Source organism: Ruditapes philippinarum, unplaced genomic scaffold (genome assembly GCF_026571515.1).
Source record: "Ruditapes philippinarum isolate M1 unplaced genomic scaffold, ASM2657151v2 ctg2292_1_1_1_1, whole genome shotgun sequence".
Taxonomy (NCBI): Eukaryota; Metazoa; Mollusca; class Bivalvia; order Venerida; family Veneridae; genus Ruditapes; species Ruditapes philippinarum.
The window spans coordinates 79,603-101,200 of NW_026859003.1; the positions used below are offsets into that span (position 1 = coordinate 79,603).

The 21,598-nt window shown below is 33.7% G+C and overlaps 1 protein-coding gene across 1 annotated transcript in view; it reads left to right on the forward strand.

The window, feature by feature from the left end:
• Positions 1–17,355, forward strand: part of LOC132754890 (uncharacterized) — a 33,868-nt gene extending 16,513 nt beyond the window's left edge. The window contains exons 4-6 of the mRNA XM_060745638.1: positions 5,995–6,054; positions 12,521–12,580; positions 12,986–17,355. Of these exons, the coding sequence (XP_060601621.1) occupies positions 5,995–6,054; positions 12,521–12,580; positions 12,986–14,791 (1,926 nt within the window). The 3' untranslated portion in view covers positions 14,792–17,355. The remainder of the gene's footprint in view (positions 1–5,994; positions 6,055–12,520; positions 12,581–12,985) is intronic.
• The last annotated feature ends 4,243 nt before the right edge of the window (positions 17,356–21,598 follow it).

A 21,598-nucleotide genomic window follows, 5' to 3' on the forward strand; every position in this document is an offset into this window, starting at 1 on the left:
ATGACGCAATTTCTAAAAATAGAAATTATGACGCAATTTCTAAAAATAGAAAAAATGACACAATCTCTAAAATTAGAAACAATGACGCAATTTCTATAAATAGCAACAATGACGCAATTTCTAAAAATAGAAATTATGACACAATTTCTAAAAATAGAAAAAATGATGCAAAACCTAAAAATACTAAAAATAGAAATTATGACGCAATATCTAAAAATAGAAAAAATGATGCAATTTCTAAAAATAGAAATTATGACGCAATTTCTAAAACTAGAAAAAATGATGCAATCTCTAAAAATAGAAACAATGACGCAATTCTATAAAAAAAAAAACAATGACCCAATTTCTTAAAATTGAAACAATGACACAATTCTATAAATAGAAACAATGACGCAATTCTATAAATAGAAACAATGACACAATTTTAGTTATTGTTGTTGTTGTTGTAAATATATATATAATAAATATTTAAATATGGTCATTTAATGCACAAATCTGAGAAAATTCAGTAATTTAACCTTCAAGGTCAAGGTCATTTAAGAGCCCAAGCAAAGTTGGGTTTGATAAACAACAAGGTCTGGTCCTTACGAATGTTCTCTTATAATATGAAGTTGATCCCTTCAATAATAGCAAAGTTACAGTCAGTTACCGCCAAAACAATGAAAATTTCAATAATTTGACCTTCAAAGACAATGTCATTAATGAGTGAAGGTCAAGGTCTTTCGGTATATCTTTAACAGTAATCTTTGAAGATTATTATGTTCAAGTTTCAGGACAATCCATTCAAAAATAACAAACTTACAGCCAATAAAAGCCAAAAAAAATGAAAATTTCAATAATTTGACCTTCAAAGTCAAGGTCATTTATGAGTGAAGGTCAAGGTCTGGCTGGTTATTTTTAAGGGATAATCTTAAAGATTATTATGTTCAAGTTTGAAGACAATCCATTCAAAAATAACAAAGTTACAGCCAATAACAGCATGAACAAGCAAAAATTGGACTTTTAACCTTGAAGGTCAAGGTCATTTATGGATGAAGGTCAAGGTTAGTGTGGTCTACTGAAAGGTCTTGTCCCAAGGGTTGTTGTGGCCAAGTATGAAGACAATACACAAAGAAATAAAAAAGTTATGATCCAGGTACAAGTTTTCGGACGGCAACGGCAACGGCAACGCCGACCTGACTATAGCAATACCTCAATTTTTTTTTTTCAAAAAAAAAAAGTCGAGCTAAAAACTAATGTTTTGAATTCAATACAACTTGATACCATGTTGAGTTGTGCCCAAAAGTTCATTTAGCATTCCCTAGTTGCTCCCTATTAAAGTTATATGAATCATGACACTATTTGAAAAAAGGCCTGACCTCAATGTGACCAAATGACCTACTTCTGCATGATCTTCCAATACATCTTAGGTAAGCAATTTAGAAACTGTTTATTAGACTATTTTATACATATATTTTACAATATTTTGATTTATTTTATCATTCATAACATTTTTTGCAGGTATCAAGAAGTACTACAAATGAAGATGGAGGAATCCCGGATAATTCAGCCATTGACATTGAAGATGCAGATGAGGTAAGATGCTTTTGTTGTTTTTAGCTCAGCCATTCAAAGAAATTAGAATAGTAGAGCTATCCTACTCACCCAGGCATCAGTGTAATACTTTGGTTACAGTTTTGAATGCAACATCTTGTAACTTCACACCCTTTTTTAATAGCATAATAGGATGTAACTGTCCAGGCCCATAACTCTTGCATGGATTTTGACTGATTTATGGCTTTTGTGAGTTTAGAAAATTTTTGATTTAAGGTTTGTTCACAAAATTCATCTTTCATAACACTACTGTTTGTATTCTCTTGAAACCTAAAAATGCAATTCTTGATCTTTTTCCAAGACACATAACTCTGGCATGGATTTTGAATAAAATAAGGCCCTTTGTGTATAAAATTCTTTGGTTAATATCCTAGATACAGAACTGTTTCATGAACATTATTTGTATTTTTATAACCCAGACAAACAAAGTTTGTGGGGGTATACTGGAGTCAGCTGGTGGTTGGTTGGTTGGTCAGTTGGTCCATTGTAGTTTTTTTGTCTGGGAGATAACTTACAATGTACAAGAGATATCAACTTTAAATTTTGTAGGAAGATAGATCTCATTGATTAGAAGTGCATTGCAAAAGAACCGTAACTCTGCCTAACCTAATTTTGGAGTGATTACCCTTTGTTTATTTTTACACTTTGAACTTTGTCCGGACATAACTGTGAAACTACAAGAGATATCCCCTTTAAGATCGATCTCATTGGGTGAATGTGCAGTGCAAACGAACTGTACAGGCCTTATTTTGCCTAATTTTGGAATTATTGCCGTTTATTCATTTTTAGCTTGACTATTCGATAAGAATAAGTAGAGCTGTTGTAGTCACCTGAGCGTAGGCGTCAGTGTCTGCTTAACTACTTATGTTAAAGTTTTTGTAATACCTCAAATATTTTCAAAGTTCATTGACATATGGCTTTGAAACTTTGCACACTTGTTCACCATCATGATCCCAACTTGTAGACAGGAGGAGGTAACTGTATCAAGCATTTTGACAGAATTATGCCCTTTTTTTGTCCCCCGCCTTTTCGAAGAAAAAAGGGGAAAATAGAAATAGGCTCCGTCCGTCTGTCCATCCGGGCAAACATCCAATGGTCTTTCCGCACACAATTTTAGTTAAAAAAAGAAGGAAATCCCATAAATTGATTGGTTTATGTGGTTATTTTACTGGTTTATGGGGAAAATACCACATAAAGATCAAAGAAAAAGCACATAAACCCCAAATCTTGGCATGTCCGTCCATCCGTCCGTCACACTTTCGTGTCCGGTCCATAACTTTGTCATTTATCAAAGGAATTTGAAATAACGTGGCACAAAATTAATATTTGTTATAATAAGACGATGTGTCATGCGCAACAACCAGACCCTTACCTCAAGAGTCAAGGTCGTACTTGCTCATTCAAGGTCAACATTTCCTATTTGAGGGTATATGTCCTGTCCAGTCCATAACTTTCTTATCTTTGAAGGTATTTTGAAAATACTTGCCACAATTGTTCACAATAATGAGACGATGTGTCATGCCTAAAACCGGTCACCTACCTCCAAGGTCAAGGTCACACTTGGTGGTCAAAGATTAACATAGTCTGTTACAGGGTATATTTGTGTCCGGTCAATAACTTTTTCAAAGATCGAAGGGTTTTGAAAATACTTGGCACAAATAGTCACTATGATAAGACAATGTGTCATGCGCAACACCTGCATCCCTACCTCCAAGGTCACGGTCACACGTAGAGGTCAAAATTAACATAGTCTGTTATAGGGTATATTTTGTGTCTGATCTAGAACTTCTTCATAGTTAAGGGATTTTGAAATAACTTGGCACAAAAAGTCACAATAATAAGATGATATGTCAAGTACAACACTTGCAGCCCTACCTCCAAGGTCAAGGTCACACTTAGAGATCAAAGATTAGCATAGTTTGTTACAGGGTTTATATTGTGTTTAGTCCATAACTTTTTCATAGATAAAGGTATTTTAAAAATACTTTGAACAAATATTCACAATAATAAGACGATATGTCAGGCGCAAAACATTGGTCCCTACCTCCAAGGTCACACTTAAAGGTCAAAGATTAACATAGCCTGTTATAATGTATATTTTATGTCTGATCTATAACTTCTTCATAGTTCAAGGGATTTTGAAAATACTTGTCACAATTAGTTACAATAATAAGAATGATGATATGTCATGCACAACACCTGCACCCCTACCTCCAAGGTCACTCTTAGAGGTCAAAGCTTAACATGATGGATTTTTATATGCCCAAAAGAATTTCGGGCATATTATGTTATACCCCCTGGCGTCCGTCTGTCTGTCCAGTAATTATGTGGCTAGAGGGACAATAGGTAACTGTTCTTTCTCATTGATATCATTCATTCTGTAATGCTTTTATGTGGCTGTTTTCTTTTGTGTGGCTAAAAAGAACAATAGAGAGAACAATAGAGTAGCCACATAATTAACCTCCTGTTAGAACATCTGTCCGTCCGTCTGTCCGTTAGCAATTTGGTTTCCGGAGCATTACTTAAGTTCCATTTGGTCCACAATATTCAAACTTCATAGGATGATTGTCCATATTGGGTAGAACACTCCTATGGATTTTGGGGTCACGAGGTCAAAGGTCAAGGTCACTATCACCTTAAAACTGAAAACAGTTTCCGGAGCTAACTTAAGTTCAGTTTGATTCACAGTGTTCAAACTTCAAAGGATGATTGTCCATATTGGGTAGAAGACCCCTATTGATTTTGGGGTCACAAGGTTAAAGGTCAAGGTCATTATTACTTAATAACTGAAAAAACAGTTTCCCGAGCATAACTTAAGTTCCATGTGGCCCACAATATTCAAACTTCATAGGATGATTTTCCATATTGGGTACAAGACCCCTATTGATTTTTGGGTCACAAGGTCAAAGGTCAAGGTCAATATTACCTTAAAACTGAAAACAGTTTCCTTAAGATCCATTTGGCCCACAGTGTCCAAACTTCAAAGGATGATTGTCCATATTAGGTTGAAAACCCCTATAGATTTTGGGGTCACAAAGTCAAAGTTCAAGGTCACTATTACTTTTAAACTGAAAACAGATTCCGGAGCATAATTTAAGGTCTACTTGGCCCACAAAATTCAAACTTCATGGAATGATTGTCCATATTGGAATAGGAGGCCCCTATTGATTTTTGGGTTCACGAGGTCAAGGTCAAGGTCACTACTTTAAAACTGAAAAAACAGTTTTTTCCGGGGAGCATAACTTAAAAGTTCCATATGGGCCACAATATTAAAACTTCATAGGATGATTGTCCATTATTGGGTAGAATACCCCCTATTGATTTTCAGGGTCACAAGGTCAAAGGTCAAAGGTCACTATTACCTTTAAACTGGAAAACAGTTTACGGAGCATAACTTAAGTTCCATGTGGCCCACAATATTCAAACTTCATAGGATGATTGTCAATAAAAGGTAGAAGACCCCTATTGATTTTGGGGTCACAAGGTCAAAGGTCAAGGTCACTATTACTTTAAAACTGAAAACAGTTTCAACTGAAAACAGTTTCCAGAACACAACTTAATTTCTATTTGGCCCATAGTGTTCAAATTTCATGGTATGATTGTCCATATTGGGTAGAAGACCCCTATTGATTTTTTGGTCACAAGGTCAAAGTTCAAGGTCACTATAACCTCAAAACTGAAAACAGTTTCCAGAGTATAACTTAAGTTCCATTTGGCCCACAATATTCAAACTTTATTGGAGGTTTGCTATTTGAAGGAGGTAATACTTTATTTAATTTATGTAATGTCTTACAAATGCTTCATCCTTACTAAAAAAAAAGCACTTTCGCCCTTGTTAAATTCTGTTTTCTGTTTTATTTTTTTAAAAATTTATTTGTTGCATTTTGCGATCTTTAGCATTGATCATGGATTTTTGGGGACTGAAAAGGGGGGGGGGGGACGTTGGTAACTCTGTTACAAATTCTTGTTATACTATGGCCTTTGTATTTGAACATTAGACACATCTGCACATTGTCTTTTATTTGACATGCTGAAACAGTTCAGATATTTAACATTGCTGTCTCCTGCAAATGTTACATAAATCATGCCACTGGGAGTCAAAAGTAAACCCATTCTTGAGTTATTTAGATTATTTAGACTTGTTTCGGAAAACACCTTTAAATCTTGTGGAAAATTTCAATTCTCAGAACAAAAATAATACGTATTTGGTGTATTGCCTTTCCTAGTGAAAAGTAATTTATTAATCATGCCGCTGGGGTCAATCATCTTTTCTTGCATTGGATCTCAATTGAGGGTTTTACACCCATTCTCAGGGGAATGGGTTTTAGGGTCACTATTGCTCATGTTTTATTAAGACCATTGGCAAATCTTTCAATATTGATATGATTTTTATTTTCACAGGTTCAAAATAAAGAATCACCTGATGATTGTGCAAATCGCATAGTTCCAAGTAATAGCAAGGTAAAGTATAATTAACTTTGAGTTTTCTATTCTACTCTCCTGGGCATCTGTGTCTGGATAACCACTAAAGATATTTACTTGAAACTTCACACAATCATGCTATAACTCTAACATGTAATTTGACTGAATAATAAATATCTCATTTGTGAAGTCCTGGTAAAGGTTTTTATAATAATGCAAGAATAATTTCCATAAGCTGAAATTACAACACAATAATCTTGCGGTTGCTCTTGTAGGTCACTTGATTTATATAAACTTAAATAGGGATTTATATAGACTTAAATAGGGGCACACATATAAGGCTTGGTGTGTGAAACTGCCCAGAGGTCACTAGAAATATGTAATACAAAATATAAAGTGTACATTTAAGGAAAATGTATTGAATAAGATTCATCTTGATGAGTTCTACCAACGGCATCCATTTTCAGGTCTGAAAGGTCACTAGAACCTGTAATAACAAAACATTAAACCGGCCGTTAAAGTGCATATCTTAAATTTAAACACATGTCTTTTTGTATGAAATTATACTGCCCGGAGCTTAATTTTTGTCATGTAGCAATTTTTTAGCTCACTAGAACCGAAGGTTCAGGGTGAGCTATTAGTATCAAAGGGGGATGCTCTGGCGTCCGTTGTCATGCGTCAACAATCGTCTTCTTCTCTGAAACTGCTTGGCAGATTTACTTCAAATTTGGTCTGTAGCATCCTTGTGACAGTCACACATGAATTTGCTCATGTCATTTCAATTGGCCCCTTTTAGGGGTCAACAGAGCTAAAATTAGAAAAACCTTTAAACATCGTCTACTACAGAAGTAATTGATGGAGGATCACCAAACTTTGTTTGCAGCATTCTTGGGTAGTTTTTTATTAAGTTTGCTCATATTTATTTAATAAGCCCCTTTTAGGGGCCGCTAAAGCTAAAAATAGAAAAACCTTTAAATGTCTATTTCTAGAGAACTGATCGATGGATGATCACCAAACTTTGTCTGTAGCATCCTTGGGTACCCTTTTAGCAAGTTTGCTCATATTTATTTGATTGGCCCCTTTTAGGGATCACTAGAGCTAAAAATAGAAAATCCTTTAGACATCTTCTTCTACAGAACTAATTGATGGATGATCACCAAACTTTGTCTGTAGCATTCTTAGATACTCTTTTATCAAGTTTGCTCATCTTAATTTGATTTGCCCCTTTTAGGGGCCACTAAGGCTAAAAATAGAAAAACCTTTGAACACTATTTCCTACTGAAATAATTGATAGATGATCACCAACCTTTGTAGCATTCTTAGGTAGTCTTTTATCAAGTTTACCCATATTAATTTGATTGGCCTCATTTAAGCTTAAGCTTAAATGCCAAAGGTCATGGCATTTCTTCAAATTATTGTTTAAACATATTCTATGCTCAAATTTAATATAAGAAAATATTGACAATGGATAATTTCCAACACTGATTAAAGCAGTTGTTTCTGGTGAGCGACTCAGAGCCATTATGGCCCTCGTGTTTTGTTTTGTGGTCCTTTACAAATAAAGTAACATAAATCACACATCTATAGGGTCAAAAAATGTCCAGCTTTAGGGTTACTTAAAGATATACTAGTATGCTAAAATTTGATATTAGAAAATATTTATTATTGCTACACAGTTTCTTTGTAAATTATAGATAAACAGGTTTTGACTTCACACAAAGTAGATTTGTTATGTTACTTATAATAGTTGGTCACAATATGAATGTAATAACTATAGTGTCATTAAAAAATTGGCAGTTATTTTAAGAAAAGCCTTACTTTACTTAACCTGTAACTAATAGGAAACACAGCTTCCCATACATAGTTTAATTCATCCTTTTATTCTAATTAGACATATTCAGTGAGAATTTCATAGATTTCAATAAATTTCTGTGATTAAAATATTTTACTTAAGGATAAGAATAGTATATCAGACACTTTCCGTGGTACTACCATAAATGTCATTTAAACCAACTTATTTTAGTAACAATTGTTATATCTTATGCATTAAATGTCTTTGATCTTCATAAAAATAACTTATTTGTAAAAAATGCCTTTATAAATAATAAATTTTGGACAAAAATACTATTATTTTAAATCGTCCTATCAAAGTCATTTTTATGCTCCCCGAAAAATTTCGGGGGAGCATATAGTCGTCGGGTTGTCCGTCCGTCCGTCTGTCCGTCCGTCAGTCCGTCCGTACGTACGTACTTCCCGAATTTGTGTCCGGCCCATAACTTTGTTATTTGAAGTCGGATTTTAAAATTATTTCACAGAAATGATCACCATATTGAGATGACGTGTCGCGCACAACATTTGGGTCGCTACCTTGAAGGTCAAGGTCACAGCAATGACCTTGCAGCAAAATCCGGGTCCGGTCTATAACTTTGTTATTTGAAGTCGGATTTAAAAAATATTCCCACAGAAATGATCAACCATATTGAGACGATGTGTCGCGTGCAACATGTGGGTCGCTTCCTTGAAGGTCAAGGTCACAACATGACCTTCGGCAGCAAAATCGTGTCCGGCCCATAACTTTCCTATATTTGAAGTTAGATTTAAAAAGTATTTCACAGAAATGATCATATTTAAGATGACGTGTCATGCGCAACATTTAAGTCGCTTACCTTGAAGGTCAAGGTCACAGCATGACCTTGAAAGCAAAAATTGTGTCCGGCACATTAACTTCATTATTTGAAGTCGGATTTTACAAACTATTTCACAGAAATGATCACCACAATGAGACATTGTGTCGCGCGCAACATTTGGGTCGCTACCTTGAAGGTCAAGGTCACGGTATGACCTGGCAGCAAAATCGTGGCCGGCCCATAACTTTGTTACTGGAAGTCAGATTTAACAACTATTTCACAGAGATGATCACCATATTGAATCGACGAGTCGCATGCAACATTTAGGTCACTTCGTTGAAGGTCAAGGTCACAGCATGACCTTGCAGCAAAATAATGTCAGGTGCATAACTTTGTTATTTGAAATCGGATTTTACAACTATTTCACAAAAATGATCACCATATTTAGACAATGTGTCATGCACAATATTTGGGTTGTTTTTACACTTTGAACTTTGTCTGTGACATAACTCTGACACAACAAGAGGTATACCTTCCTGTGTCCAAAACCTATTCGGGGAGCATCACCCGGTTCAACCGGCTCTTGTTTATTTTTTGGTCCTCAAACATTTGGAATATAGGGAAGGTTGTCTCAGATTATTTATCTTTTATAAAAAAAATATTACTTAACATTAAACATTTCATGCGACTTTTTTAACCATACATATAACGTAATTAAAGATAATTACATACATGTGACAAATGAAATGGGCCAAATCTGGATTTTCAGCTGGATTTTGAGGCTCAAAACTGGATTTTTTATCGACTCGAATATCAGTGCCTGTTTGGCACATTTGGTTCAAAGAATCTATATTACCCTCAAAATCATTAAATGATAATACTTTTTATGATTTTTTTGTTGATCAATATTAATTTATTTCACCAGAAAAATAAATAAATAGATAAATAAAGAAGTGTAGTCATACTGGCTATTTCTAAAACAGTCGCACTTTCACATTTCATTATTTTCAGTTTGAAGAATTATATATAATGTCTTTTCAGTCATTCAATAATTAAACACAAGCTATTTGAAAACGTGCAACAACTATTCATAAACATAAGACTATGACAGTTAAATAACGTAACATAAGTAAAAGACTCAAAATAAATGCAAGAATCATTCTGTTATTAAATCCACATTTTTGCCTCGATGATTGCGTAATTCCTAAACAAAACAAAAAAATACCCACTCACTAAAAATAGGTTAATTAGACATCTCAAACAGGTTTTGAATGATCCACTTTAAATGATTCTGCTCCCCTTTTATCTTTATCAGTGCGGCACTAATCAAAGAAAATCAAAGGTTGAGCCGAATTCATACATGTAAATTTACAATGTAGTTTTGATGACGTAGCGTGTAATACCTACTGCCAAATTACAAAAGAGGTCAATTGACTGACACACGACACGTGATAAGTTAAACATGTGAGAATAACTTTGGGTATTGGAACTGTTTATTACGTCACCTTGCTGTCAATTAGCGACTCAACATTTAATCCGCTATAATTTAGGATATGGACAGATAACAATCAATGCCCGGAGGCACGGTTTACATTTTAGATACAGGTGCTGTGTTTAATTTTTTTTATGTTGATTTTTTTTAAATATCGGGAATTCAAGCTGTAATATCGGGAATCGGGATCAGTGTTGAAATATCGGGATTTTTTTAAATCCCGCCGGGATGTCACATGTATGTAATTAAGTCACTGATTTAGCTAACAAAAATCCCTGACACGGTTCCCTCCATAAATGAATTCCCTTTCAAGTGCTTTAAACTGCATGTAAATTGCTTGATTATTAAAAAAGTTATGCCGATTCAAAGTTAGTCTGACGGCATCAAACAAAGTGTCATAAATCGGCTGTTCTCTCTCCCTGCATTTCACCCTAAATTATTGCATAACACGCAAATATCACACCAAAGGGGGTCACAAGATGCGGTAACATACTTTAACAACTTTTTATGACCCAGTGACATCTGACCAATTAAAAAACTGCTGATTAATATCATTTTATAGCAGTAATTTCTTCAAATCTTAATGTGATATACTGTCCGTCTGGTATCTGTCTCAGATGTCACATGACTATTGGTAAATTTGAGGCACTCTGTGGGGATACTGGGAACGCATATAACGTTAGAACCGCTAGAGGAATAATTTATTTGTTTCACTTTTGAAGTTTATTATTATCATCATCATTATTATATTATATCAGTGTCAAGCTGCCTGTGTAATCATGTATGAAATTCCTTTAAATATAAATTGATTAATTAAAATAACGAAAAACTAAGCTAAAGTCTGTGGTATGATGTACAAATACATGTAAGAACGGGATATTATATATTTTTGTCCTACCAAATTAAAAAAAGGCAATAAAAATCATATAAATGCCTGACATATTTTAACAGAAATAAAAGGTATCACTAAATCAATATGATCTGACCTTGATTTTTATTATCATGAATGTTCATCATGTTCGATTTACTGGCAAACATTATATTCAAAACATTCACTAAAAATATATTTCCATATCTGTCAGATTTTTCAATCGATTCATAAAAGATATCATCCTCAGATTATCATAAAATATTTAAGAAATTTGTCATCACCAGTCATATCTTTAGCCGTTTAAATTGTTGTCTGTTTTTTTTTATAATGTAAGAAAACGAGGTTGAATGTACAGCAAGCTATTGGATCTGTACAATTGTCCATAAACTCAATGTAATGTCTATCAGATTACGGGACAAACAAATTATTATTTCACACATTTTTGATATAATAGGCATTTATATTTACCCTTGTCTGTCCGTCCGTTCTCTTTTTGTCGCACGTAGCTCAAAAAGTATTTGACCTAGAGTCAGGGAACTTGATAGAAATGTTGATCAGCATGTGTAGTTGTGCACCTGGGTACTTTCGTGTGGATATATTTAGTATTTTAAGAGTTATTGCCCTTGACTTAGAAAAAATTTGCAATTTTCAACTTTTGTCGCACATATCTCAAAAAGTGTTTGACCTAAAACCTAACAGGAAAGTTACTCAGCATGTGTAGTTGTGCACCTGGGTTTTCGCTTGTGAATTTATTCTGTTTTATTATATTTATTGCCCTTGACTTAGTAAATATTTGCAATTTTCAACTTGTGTCACATGTAGCTCAAAAAGTATTTGACCTAGAGTCATAAAACTTTACAGGAATGTTGATCAGCATGTGTAGTTGTGCACCTGGGTATTTTCATGTGGATATGTTGACATCGTAAAAATTTTCAACTTGTGTCGCATGTTACTCAAAAAGTATTTGATCTAGTGTCATTAAACTTTACAGGAACGTTGCTCAGCATGTAAAGTTGTGCACCTGGGGTTTCACTTGTGGATTTATTCTGTTTTGTCAGATTTATTGCCCTTGAATTCCTGAAGACCGTTCCATTATGTGTGTTATTTGTTCCTCGAGTTAGAATCAACCAACTTTACAGGAATAAAGATCACTTATTAGCTATGCACTTGGGGTTTTGCATGTGGATTTTTTTCAGTTTTGTTATTGTCCTTGACTTAGTATAAATTTGCAATTTTCAACTTGTTCATGCATAACTCAAAAAATATTTGACCTGTAGGTCTCAAAGTTTACAAGAATGTTGCTCAGCCATGTACTTATGCAACCTGGGGTTTGCTTGTGGATTTATAAGTTCTTGCCATTGACTTAGTAAACGATTTTTAGTTTTCAACTTTATGCACATGTAGTCTAAAAAATATTTGACCTTAAGTCATAAGATTGACAAAACAGTGGAGTTTTGGGGCACCCGTGTTCATGGACACATTTCTAGTTTATGGATATGATTTCTGTTTTTGCAGGTGAGGGAGCCACCATCACTTTATGTTCATCAAATTCCACTGGAAGCAAGTAACCTTAAGGTAGAGTATTACTTGGTTTAAATGTTTAATGATATGAAGATCTAAACTTCTTTTCTTCAAGGATCTTGTGTAAAATAGTTATGTCAATCATTATCCAGCCAAACCTTTACATGGGGCCTAGGATTAGGCTTAATGGTTCATCATCAGATCAAACATGCTTTAATTGTCTATTATTGTAAATTGATACTTGTGGATACATTGATTATTTCAATGCTGCTCAACTACCACTCTCTTAGCATAGTTCAACAGCTCTTATATCTTCTTTGTTTGATAACATCACATTATTTTAAACATCAGATATTGAATTCAGCACACTTTGAAAAATATTTTTTGAATTTGTCTTGTCCAATGTCCTAGAAAAATTACCGAAGTTAGTCTAAACCTTTAATAAAATATTATTTTCAGACTCCAAGATTAGATGATGATCTTATAATTCCATCAAAACATGATTTACAGACAGTGAACAAATTGTTGGGTGGCAACTGGAGAGTATTGCTCTCTTTGATTGATACAGGTGACAATCAAGTTATGGTTAAAGATGAGCTGCAAGCGGAGAGAAAACTTTATACTTACTTTGCAAATGTATCATATAATCTCAAAGTGAAAAAAGAAGTTCCACCAAATGATGTTACTCTTAGGGACATAGTTACTCGCATTGACCACCTTCTGGCAAGTGATATCCACTGGTTATGTCTGGTCAACAGTTTGAAAGATAAGAGACATGATGACCTGTTGTCCGACATTTACAGTCTTTTGCCAGACTTTGACTCTTTCTGGTCTGCTTTGTCAATGCCCCATTATGATGGTAAACATGACAGGTTTCAAGCAAATGATCCTATCAGCAAAGAGCTGAAGGAACTTAAAGAGGACATTAATAGCATAAATGTTCCAGAAGACCTCCAGGAGCTAGAAAAATTCAAAAAAGACAGAAAGTTCTCTTTCTTCCTTGAGAAACAAAATTTAGTAAGCTATGCAAAATCTTTAAATTTGGATCAATATTGCTGTAAATTTCTAATGTTATCTAAGATTAATATTAAAATGGGTGAATGGGAAAGGTTTCTCAACCAAATTGGTATTACTGCAATTAGGAGAAAGAAATCTGCAGATCACTTTTGTGTTATGTATTACCTAGAAAATAAATATTTATTGGGTCAGAAGATCATTAGTGAATATGGTGGTGTGGGAAGTTTAGGATATATATTTTATAAAGATGGGGCCATGAACCTTATGACAAGTTCACATATTTTGTTAGATGTATCAATATTCAATAAAATGAAAAAAAATCAAAAAATATTTGTAAGTTTAAAAAATCAGTGTCATATTGAAGGAATTGGGAGTGCTGTCATTAGACAAGGGGTGTATTCAGAAGGAGATGACCAGTCTGCTGGAGTCGAAATTGTTTTTGTTGACACTAGTTCTGTGCCTTACTTTCAATCAAACGATTTTCCTATTCCTACTGGCCATCATGGTCTTGTTCCACTTCCTTCACTACGAGATGCATATGGTACAGGTTCCGTTTGCTCTCAGTCTGATACACCTGTGATGGGTGCCACAGGTTCAGACTGCCCTCAGTTTGATACAAGTACAAGGCCATTTTCTTTAGATACTGATTTTAATAAAGAAGGTACAGATTCAGATACTCCTGTAATAGATGGTAGTATCATTCCTCCTATTGGTCATCTATATTGTCAATGGAAATGCCATGACTTTCCGGACCATTTGTATTTCGAAGGGAATATAGGGGAGTATATGGAAATAGAATCAGAAGTTTACATTCTGGGAGCAGTTACTGGTCTAGCTATGGGAAATATAATACAAACAGATTTTACATTTGAAGTTGATTACCAATCAGTCGAAAATATTATGGATAGATTTAAAAGATTATTTAACAGACCTAAACCTCAATTATTACTTAAAAACCAGTCTGTGGTAAAATGGGAATCTTATGAGATCCCTTTTTCAAAAAAGGGTGATTCTGGGGCTGCTGTGTTTCAAGTTAACAAAGAAACAGGCAAATTGACGGCAGTGGGTATTCTTACAGGTAATGATAAAAAATTGAAGGTCTCTTATGTTACACCAATAAAGGATATTCTTCAGACTATTGGTCATAACTATGAATTAGGTCATTTTAAATTAAGTCTTAGAGAGCAGGATAAAGATGTACAACAAAAACTATTTTCTGACTTGTGTAAGAAACTAGGCATAGAGTAGAAGCTGAATTTACTCGGGATACAGAGTCTGTTTGTGAGAGATCTGGTCATTTTCTGATGAAACTCCTCTGTAGAATATCACCTAGTTAAAGTAAATTCTCATCTGATTTTGAAAATTTCAATTTAAGTGAAAAAATCCAGAAAATAACTAAATTGTATATTATATATGATAAACTTTAGATTGATGTTCGTGAATTGTTTTGTAATGACAAAACTTATGTAAAAGATAGATACGGCTGTGTGAATTGAAAGAGAAATCTTTTTCTATTTATATTTGCATATACTTTATAATTCCTATTGTGGTTTCATTATTCTTATATTTTGTATCTGCTCTACATTTTGAGGCCCTTGAAGGATATTCATTATACTTTGGCCAAATGTTCATCCCATTGAAACACAATGCTACACCCAAATTTAAGATGTCCAACTTGTACATCAATGTCAAAGGTTTAAGGTTTAAACCAGCATTTTTTGTTTGTTTCTGCTGTACATCTTTTAGAATTATTTAAGCAATATAATTGATATATGGGTTAAACATTTATCTTATTGAAATAAATCATGGGTAAAACCACATCATTGGAGGTACATGTAAAGGGTCAAGGTCTGAAAATAAAGGTCAAAGGTTTGATTTTACAAATATGTGTGCGCTCTTAAATTTTAGATTTGCTAGAAAACTTCTATATATTTGGTTTGAATTTTTGTTTGCATGATGTCTTAAGAAATATTAATACTTAGGTTGGTTAATAATCCCACTTAGTCCATATTCAGGTCAAGGTTAAAGTTAAAGCTCAAGAATTTGAGCCAGAGAATTTGTGTCTATCATGACTATTGGGTATGCAATTGTAATTGGGCCGATATTAGCATATTATTGATAGAATACTAGTATCAAGTTCCAGATGAATTGTTAATGAGTACAAATTGGAATGTTTACACTGCTTTACACAAAAAATACATTACTGGTTGTACAGTACTAAATATTATCACCTGGTTGTATAGTACTAAATATTAGCACTAGGTTGTACAGTACTAAATAATCTCACCAGCTTAAATAGTACTAAATATTATATATATTATATTATATTTTACACTCTTTCCGTTTGTATATTTCAAATATGCAGTATAGAAATGGTATTTAAGAAACACACTCTGTTCTTTTGTATATTACAAAAAAAAAATGCATTATAAAATGGTATTTTAGAATCATACCTCCAGATTCATGTCAATTCTCACAACATTTTAAAAATTGTTTACTTTGTGAAAAGCAAAAATGGCAGCGAATATACCAATGATCTCAGCTGTTCTCTTACGATTATTATCATAATATATGTACATTATTTAAGATAATGAAACATTTTTGAAGGATATTAATTTATACATTCATCACTCTAAATCCAATGATGAATATTTTTTTACCTTTGGTTTTTCTTTTAGTGTTCTTTTGTTGTTGTTGTTGGTGTGTTATTGTAATATGCCCGAAAGAATTTCGGGCATATTATGTTATACCCCCTGGCGTCCGTCCGTCTGTCTGTCCGTACAAACCAGAGCTACATTATGGTTCTTACCAGAGCTACATTATGGGGTTTTCTTTTGTTATTTCTTTTGTTCTTTTTAACCCCACAATGCAGAAAATAACCCCACAAGAGAAACGGAATGAATGACATCAAAGACATCTATTGTTATGAGAACAATAGACCAAACCCCTCCGTCCCTCCGTACGTCCGTCCGTCCGTTAGCAATTTGGTTTCCGGAGCATAACTTAAGTTCCATTTGGCCCACAATATTCAAACTTCATATGATGATTGTCCATATTGGGTAGAAGACCCCTATTGATTTTGGGGTCACAAGGTCAAAGGTCAAGGTCACTATTACCTTAAAACTGAAAACAGTTTCCGGAGCATAACTAAAGTTCCATTTGGCCCACAGTGTTCAAACTTCATAGGATGATTGTCCATATTGGGTAGAAGACCCCTATTGATTTTGAGGTCAAAGATCAAGGTCACTATTACCTTAAAACTGAAAACAGTTTCCGGAGCATAACTAAAGTTCCATTTGGCCCACAGTGTTCAAACTTCATAGGATGATTGTCCATATTGGGTAGAAGACCCCTATTGATTTTGAGGTCAAAGATCAAGGTCACTATTACCTTAAAACTGAAAACAGTTTCAGGAGCAGAACTTAAGTTCCATTTGGCCCACAATATTCAAACTTCATAGGATGATTGTCCATATTGTGTAGAAAACTCCTATTGATTTTGGGGTCACAAGGTCAAAGGTCAAGATCACCTTAAAACTGAAAACAGTTTCCGGAGCATAACTTAAGTTTCATTCGGCCCACAGTGTTCAAACTTCATAGGATGATTGTCCATATTGGGTAGAAGACCCCTATTGATTTTGGGGTCACAAGGTCAAAGGTCACTATTACCTTAAAACTGAAAACAGTTTCCGGAGCATAACTTAACTTCCATTTGGCCCACAATATTCAAACTTCATAGGAGGATTGCTATTTGAAGGAGGTAATACTTTATTTAATTATCATGTCTTACAAATGCTTCATCCTTACTAAAAATACACAACACTTTCGGGCATATAATGCTCCGCCTAGCGGTGCTCTTGTTTTTTTTATTTGAAGAGTATATATATTTTGGTTTGTTTTTTTTTGTATGAAGAATACATGTAATTGTTTTTTGTAAAGATCTTTTGAAATATATAGTCACATGTGTGTGAAAATCATATTCCTGATATTTTTAAAGCTGCATGCCTCCAGATGAGCCAAAAATATTTCAAGAAAATTAAACTTGATAAAAATGTACTTCAGATTTTAAGAAAATTAAAAAGATTTAACATTCAAGTAATAATTTACATGCCATGTGTGATTAAGGACTGATTTTGCAGCATTTATCCTTACATTTCTACTGCATAACTAACGCAGTAAATGCTAACTTTTGCGTATTTTAACCACATTTTGTTAATTTACATGGACTACAAGTGCTGTTTGCAATGTGTCAATTATTTTCTTTGTTCACTTGACAATATTTTACTTTTAAAATATTTCATGAAAATCAATTAATCTGTAGGTGTGCTGCTTTAAATTGCTGTGTTGAGAAATACCTTTTATCATTTTAACTGATAACGTCTGTTAGGATTGAGAAAGAATGATCAGAAATTTAGCATACATGTACAAGTTATTAGTGTAGAACCTATATCAAGTGGCACACAAATCTCCACTCTCATCAAACCTCTGTAAGAGAAACTGCCACTGTTTGGTAATATAATAATGAGGTGATTATGATTCTATGTGATTTAAAGTTGTAGTAAAATTCTTGGAAAATTACCTTGTTAATGCTTTATATGTAGTTAAATAGCTTTTGAGAAAAATGACGAAGTTGATTGCTTGTTGCTTAGTGCACTACATGTAAAATAGAAATAAGTAAAAAGGTATTTGAAAAAACTTAGCATTTTCTATATCTAAAAAATAGCTTAGTTTTTATTTACTGGCTATAGGAAATGATATCAAAGGATTTCCATGCACTTGTTCATTTTCTTAACTAGATAGGGAGTCTGCAAATTAGCTTACCAGGGAGGGCATCAGATAAGTATTCCAGAGGTTGCTTGTTCGTTCCTCGGGCGAAAAGTAATTTAACCGTTACAAAATTTGATCTCAGATATTGAATTGAATAGTCATTTTACTCACAACACTGATAAAAAGGTCATGTGGGATTAGTACTCGGTCACTTGTGGAGAAATTGGTTATTACTAGTTAGTTTTCCAAGAAAGCAAGGTAGGTAGATCTCTGGCCAAGATACAAACATCAATTTTGATAAAAACCAACATGACACATATTTTATGCTCTTTTAACAGGCTACAATAAGATATTATCATTTATAGATAACATTTTACTTCCCTTGAGATCAAATAAGTAACAGTTTATCATTCTTTCTATCATTATATCACAATGACTGACCGTTTCTAAACATCCCTTAGTTTTTAAGCCATTTACTAAGACAACAACAAAGTTAAAATTATTTTTCAGTACCGTTTATTCTAATTTATTCAATTTTAATATAGAAATGCTTGTTAATTCATAGGAATATATAATTTTATGGGTTTTTTTTGTATTTCTATATTATACTGTTAAAAAATACGTCAACTTCAATGTGATTAACAACAATTAATTCTGACAAGGGGTCATGAGCAGTTAATATTTTGATTTTCACACCTAAAAACCTGTGTGTGTTTCAACATTCTAAAATATCAGATCTTGGCATCAATTTGTATTCCAAAAAGTCAAACATTTGTTCAAATCAAAAGAGATTAAAATACGATACAAACTTTTAATGTTAGTACATTTAGAGCTCTAAACAGCTGCTGCATTATGGGTAATGTGATGCACTTCCTGTTTCCCCTTCAACAACAGAATTGTTTACAATTCTAATGCATTGGGGTGCTTTCTGTTTGTATCGTGCCTGGTAAGATGTAAAAGATAATGGCTAATTTGTAAAATGTAACAGTTAATTAAGTATGGCAATGCGAAAGTACAAAAGCGTTATAAAGTCACTGTAATGCTATTATTATCAGCCTATTTGCCCTTTCATCTAATTGCAAAAGTACACCACACCAAATGATGGAAGTGGGGAAAAAAACAGCAAAAGGTGTATTCATTGTGTTTTAGTGTTTTTCCCAACAAACATAAGGGACACAATTGTGCTACACAGGTAAAAAGGCGAGAACATATTGCTGAATACATGTACTTTTACTTTTCCTCGCCTTATTGTAGTCTTGCTTTTGGGGTTAGAAGCATGTTGCTTCAAATAATTGATGGGTCTGAGTTTTAACTTCTAACACTATCTGTTTATAAGCATAAAGCAGCTTTCACATCCATACAGTCAGACTATTACATGTAGTCCCATTTTATGCTTCGATATCTTTTGGATTCCAAAGCACACAAATCCAGCAGGGTCAAACACAGTAAATGAGTATATAAGGATAAATGCTACTTCAATGCTTGTTGCCCCTTTTCATGACATAGTTTTGCTTCTGACTTATTTGCTTGTTTATTTTCGTTTGTTTTGTTGTTGCTTTAAATGTAGAGAAGAAATGCACATTTTTGTTACCAATGAGAAGAACTATAAATGCTATGATGTTATTTGTCTTAATTTGGTTACTGGCAAAATAAACATTGATAGGGATTCTCTAAATAACAGTTATAATTGAAAAATAATAGAACTCTTCAGCATGGTTCTTGTAACTTGTTTTTACGTTAAAATGAATGACTGTTCATAAAAGGACTGCTACGAGTTAAAAACAACAGAGAAGATAACACAGCAACAAATTTTACAGTTTTTAGCTCGACTATTCGAAGAATATGAGAGCTATTGTAGTCGCCCCGGCGTCGGCGTCAGCGTCGGCGTCGGCGTCTGCGTTGGTTAAAGTTTTTTTGTAAAGTCAAATATCTCAATTATTACTTGAGATATTCAATTGAAACTTACAATACTCATTTATAGTAACAAGGTACATCAGATTGACAAGTTGGATAACTCTGCCTACAATATTGACAGAATTATGCCCCTTTTTAACTTAGAACTTTTGGTTAAAGTTTTTTGTAAAGTCAGATATCTCAATTATTGCTTGAGATATTCAATTGAAACTTACAATACTTATTTATAGTAACAAGGTACATCAGATTGACAAGTTGGATAACTATGCCTACAATATTGACAGAATTATGCCCCTTTGGAACTTAAAAATTTTGGTTAAAGTTTTTTTGTAAATTCAAATATCTCAATTATTGCTTGAGATATTCAATTGAAATTTAAAATACTTTTTTATAGTAACAATGTACATCAGTTTGCAAAATTGCACAACTCTGCCTGCAATATTTGCAGAATTATTTGCCCCTTTGAAACTTAGAAATTTTGGTTAAAGGTTAAAGGTCTTCAAAGATATTTACTTGAAACTTTACACATGCACTTAGGGTCATAATTGGAAGGACATACTATCAAGCACATAGAATAGTCGAGCGTGCTGTCCTACCGACAGCTCTTGTTAATTAAAGAAAACCAGTTAATTATAATAATACAAAAATATGATAGTAAAGTTTAACTCACAATAAAACACGATTCAAATTAAACAAATGTCCTAAAGTTTAACTCGCAGTTCGAAATTCAATTGTCCACGACACAAATTTAATCAACCTCCACAGCAGAATATCACAATATATCCAAAACACTTTCCACACAGTTTTACAGAATTCAAACTAATATATTCCTATGTTAGCTTCAAGATATTGTAAGTAAAATAGCATCACTTGCTCCTCACCGCTGTGGGTTCGAATCCCGACAGGGACTTTGGATTCTTTCATGTGAGGAAGCTATCCAGTTAGCTTACGGAATGTCGGTGGTTCTACTCAGGTGCCCGTTCGTGCGGTCTTCCTCCACCAGTAAAGCTGGAACGTCGCGATATGACCTATACTGTGTCGATGTGACGTAAAACCCAAAACAAACAAACAAAAAAGTAATATAGCACACAATCAGTATGTCGTCATCACACAATATCACAAATTAGCACACACTTTGAAGCACAAACATTCATCATATATATATATACTATCAGTGAACAATCTAGAATACTAAACTACTTAATGATAGTGGCATGAGTAGGTATCGAATCCACAAAATCGAGATTATCAGTCCTGCGCTCTACCTACTGAGCTATTCAGGAAATAGATACTAAACACATCTAAAATAAAGTCTATATACATAAAAGGACATATGGCGACTTTCCAGTTTTACCTGGGAGAAAGCAAGGGCCCC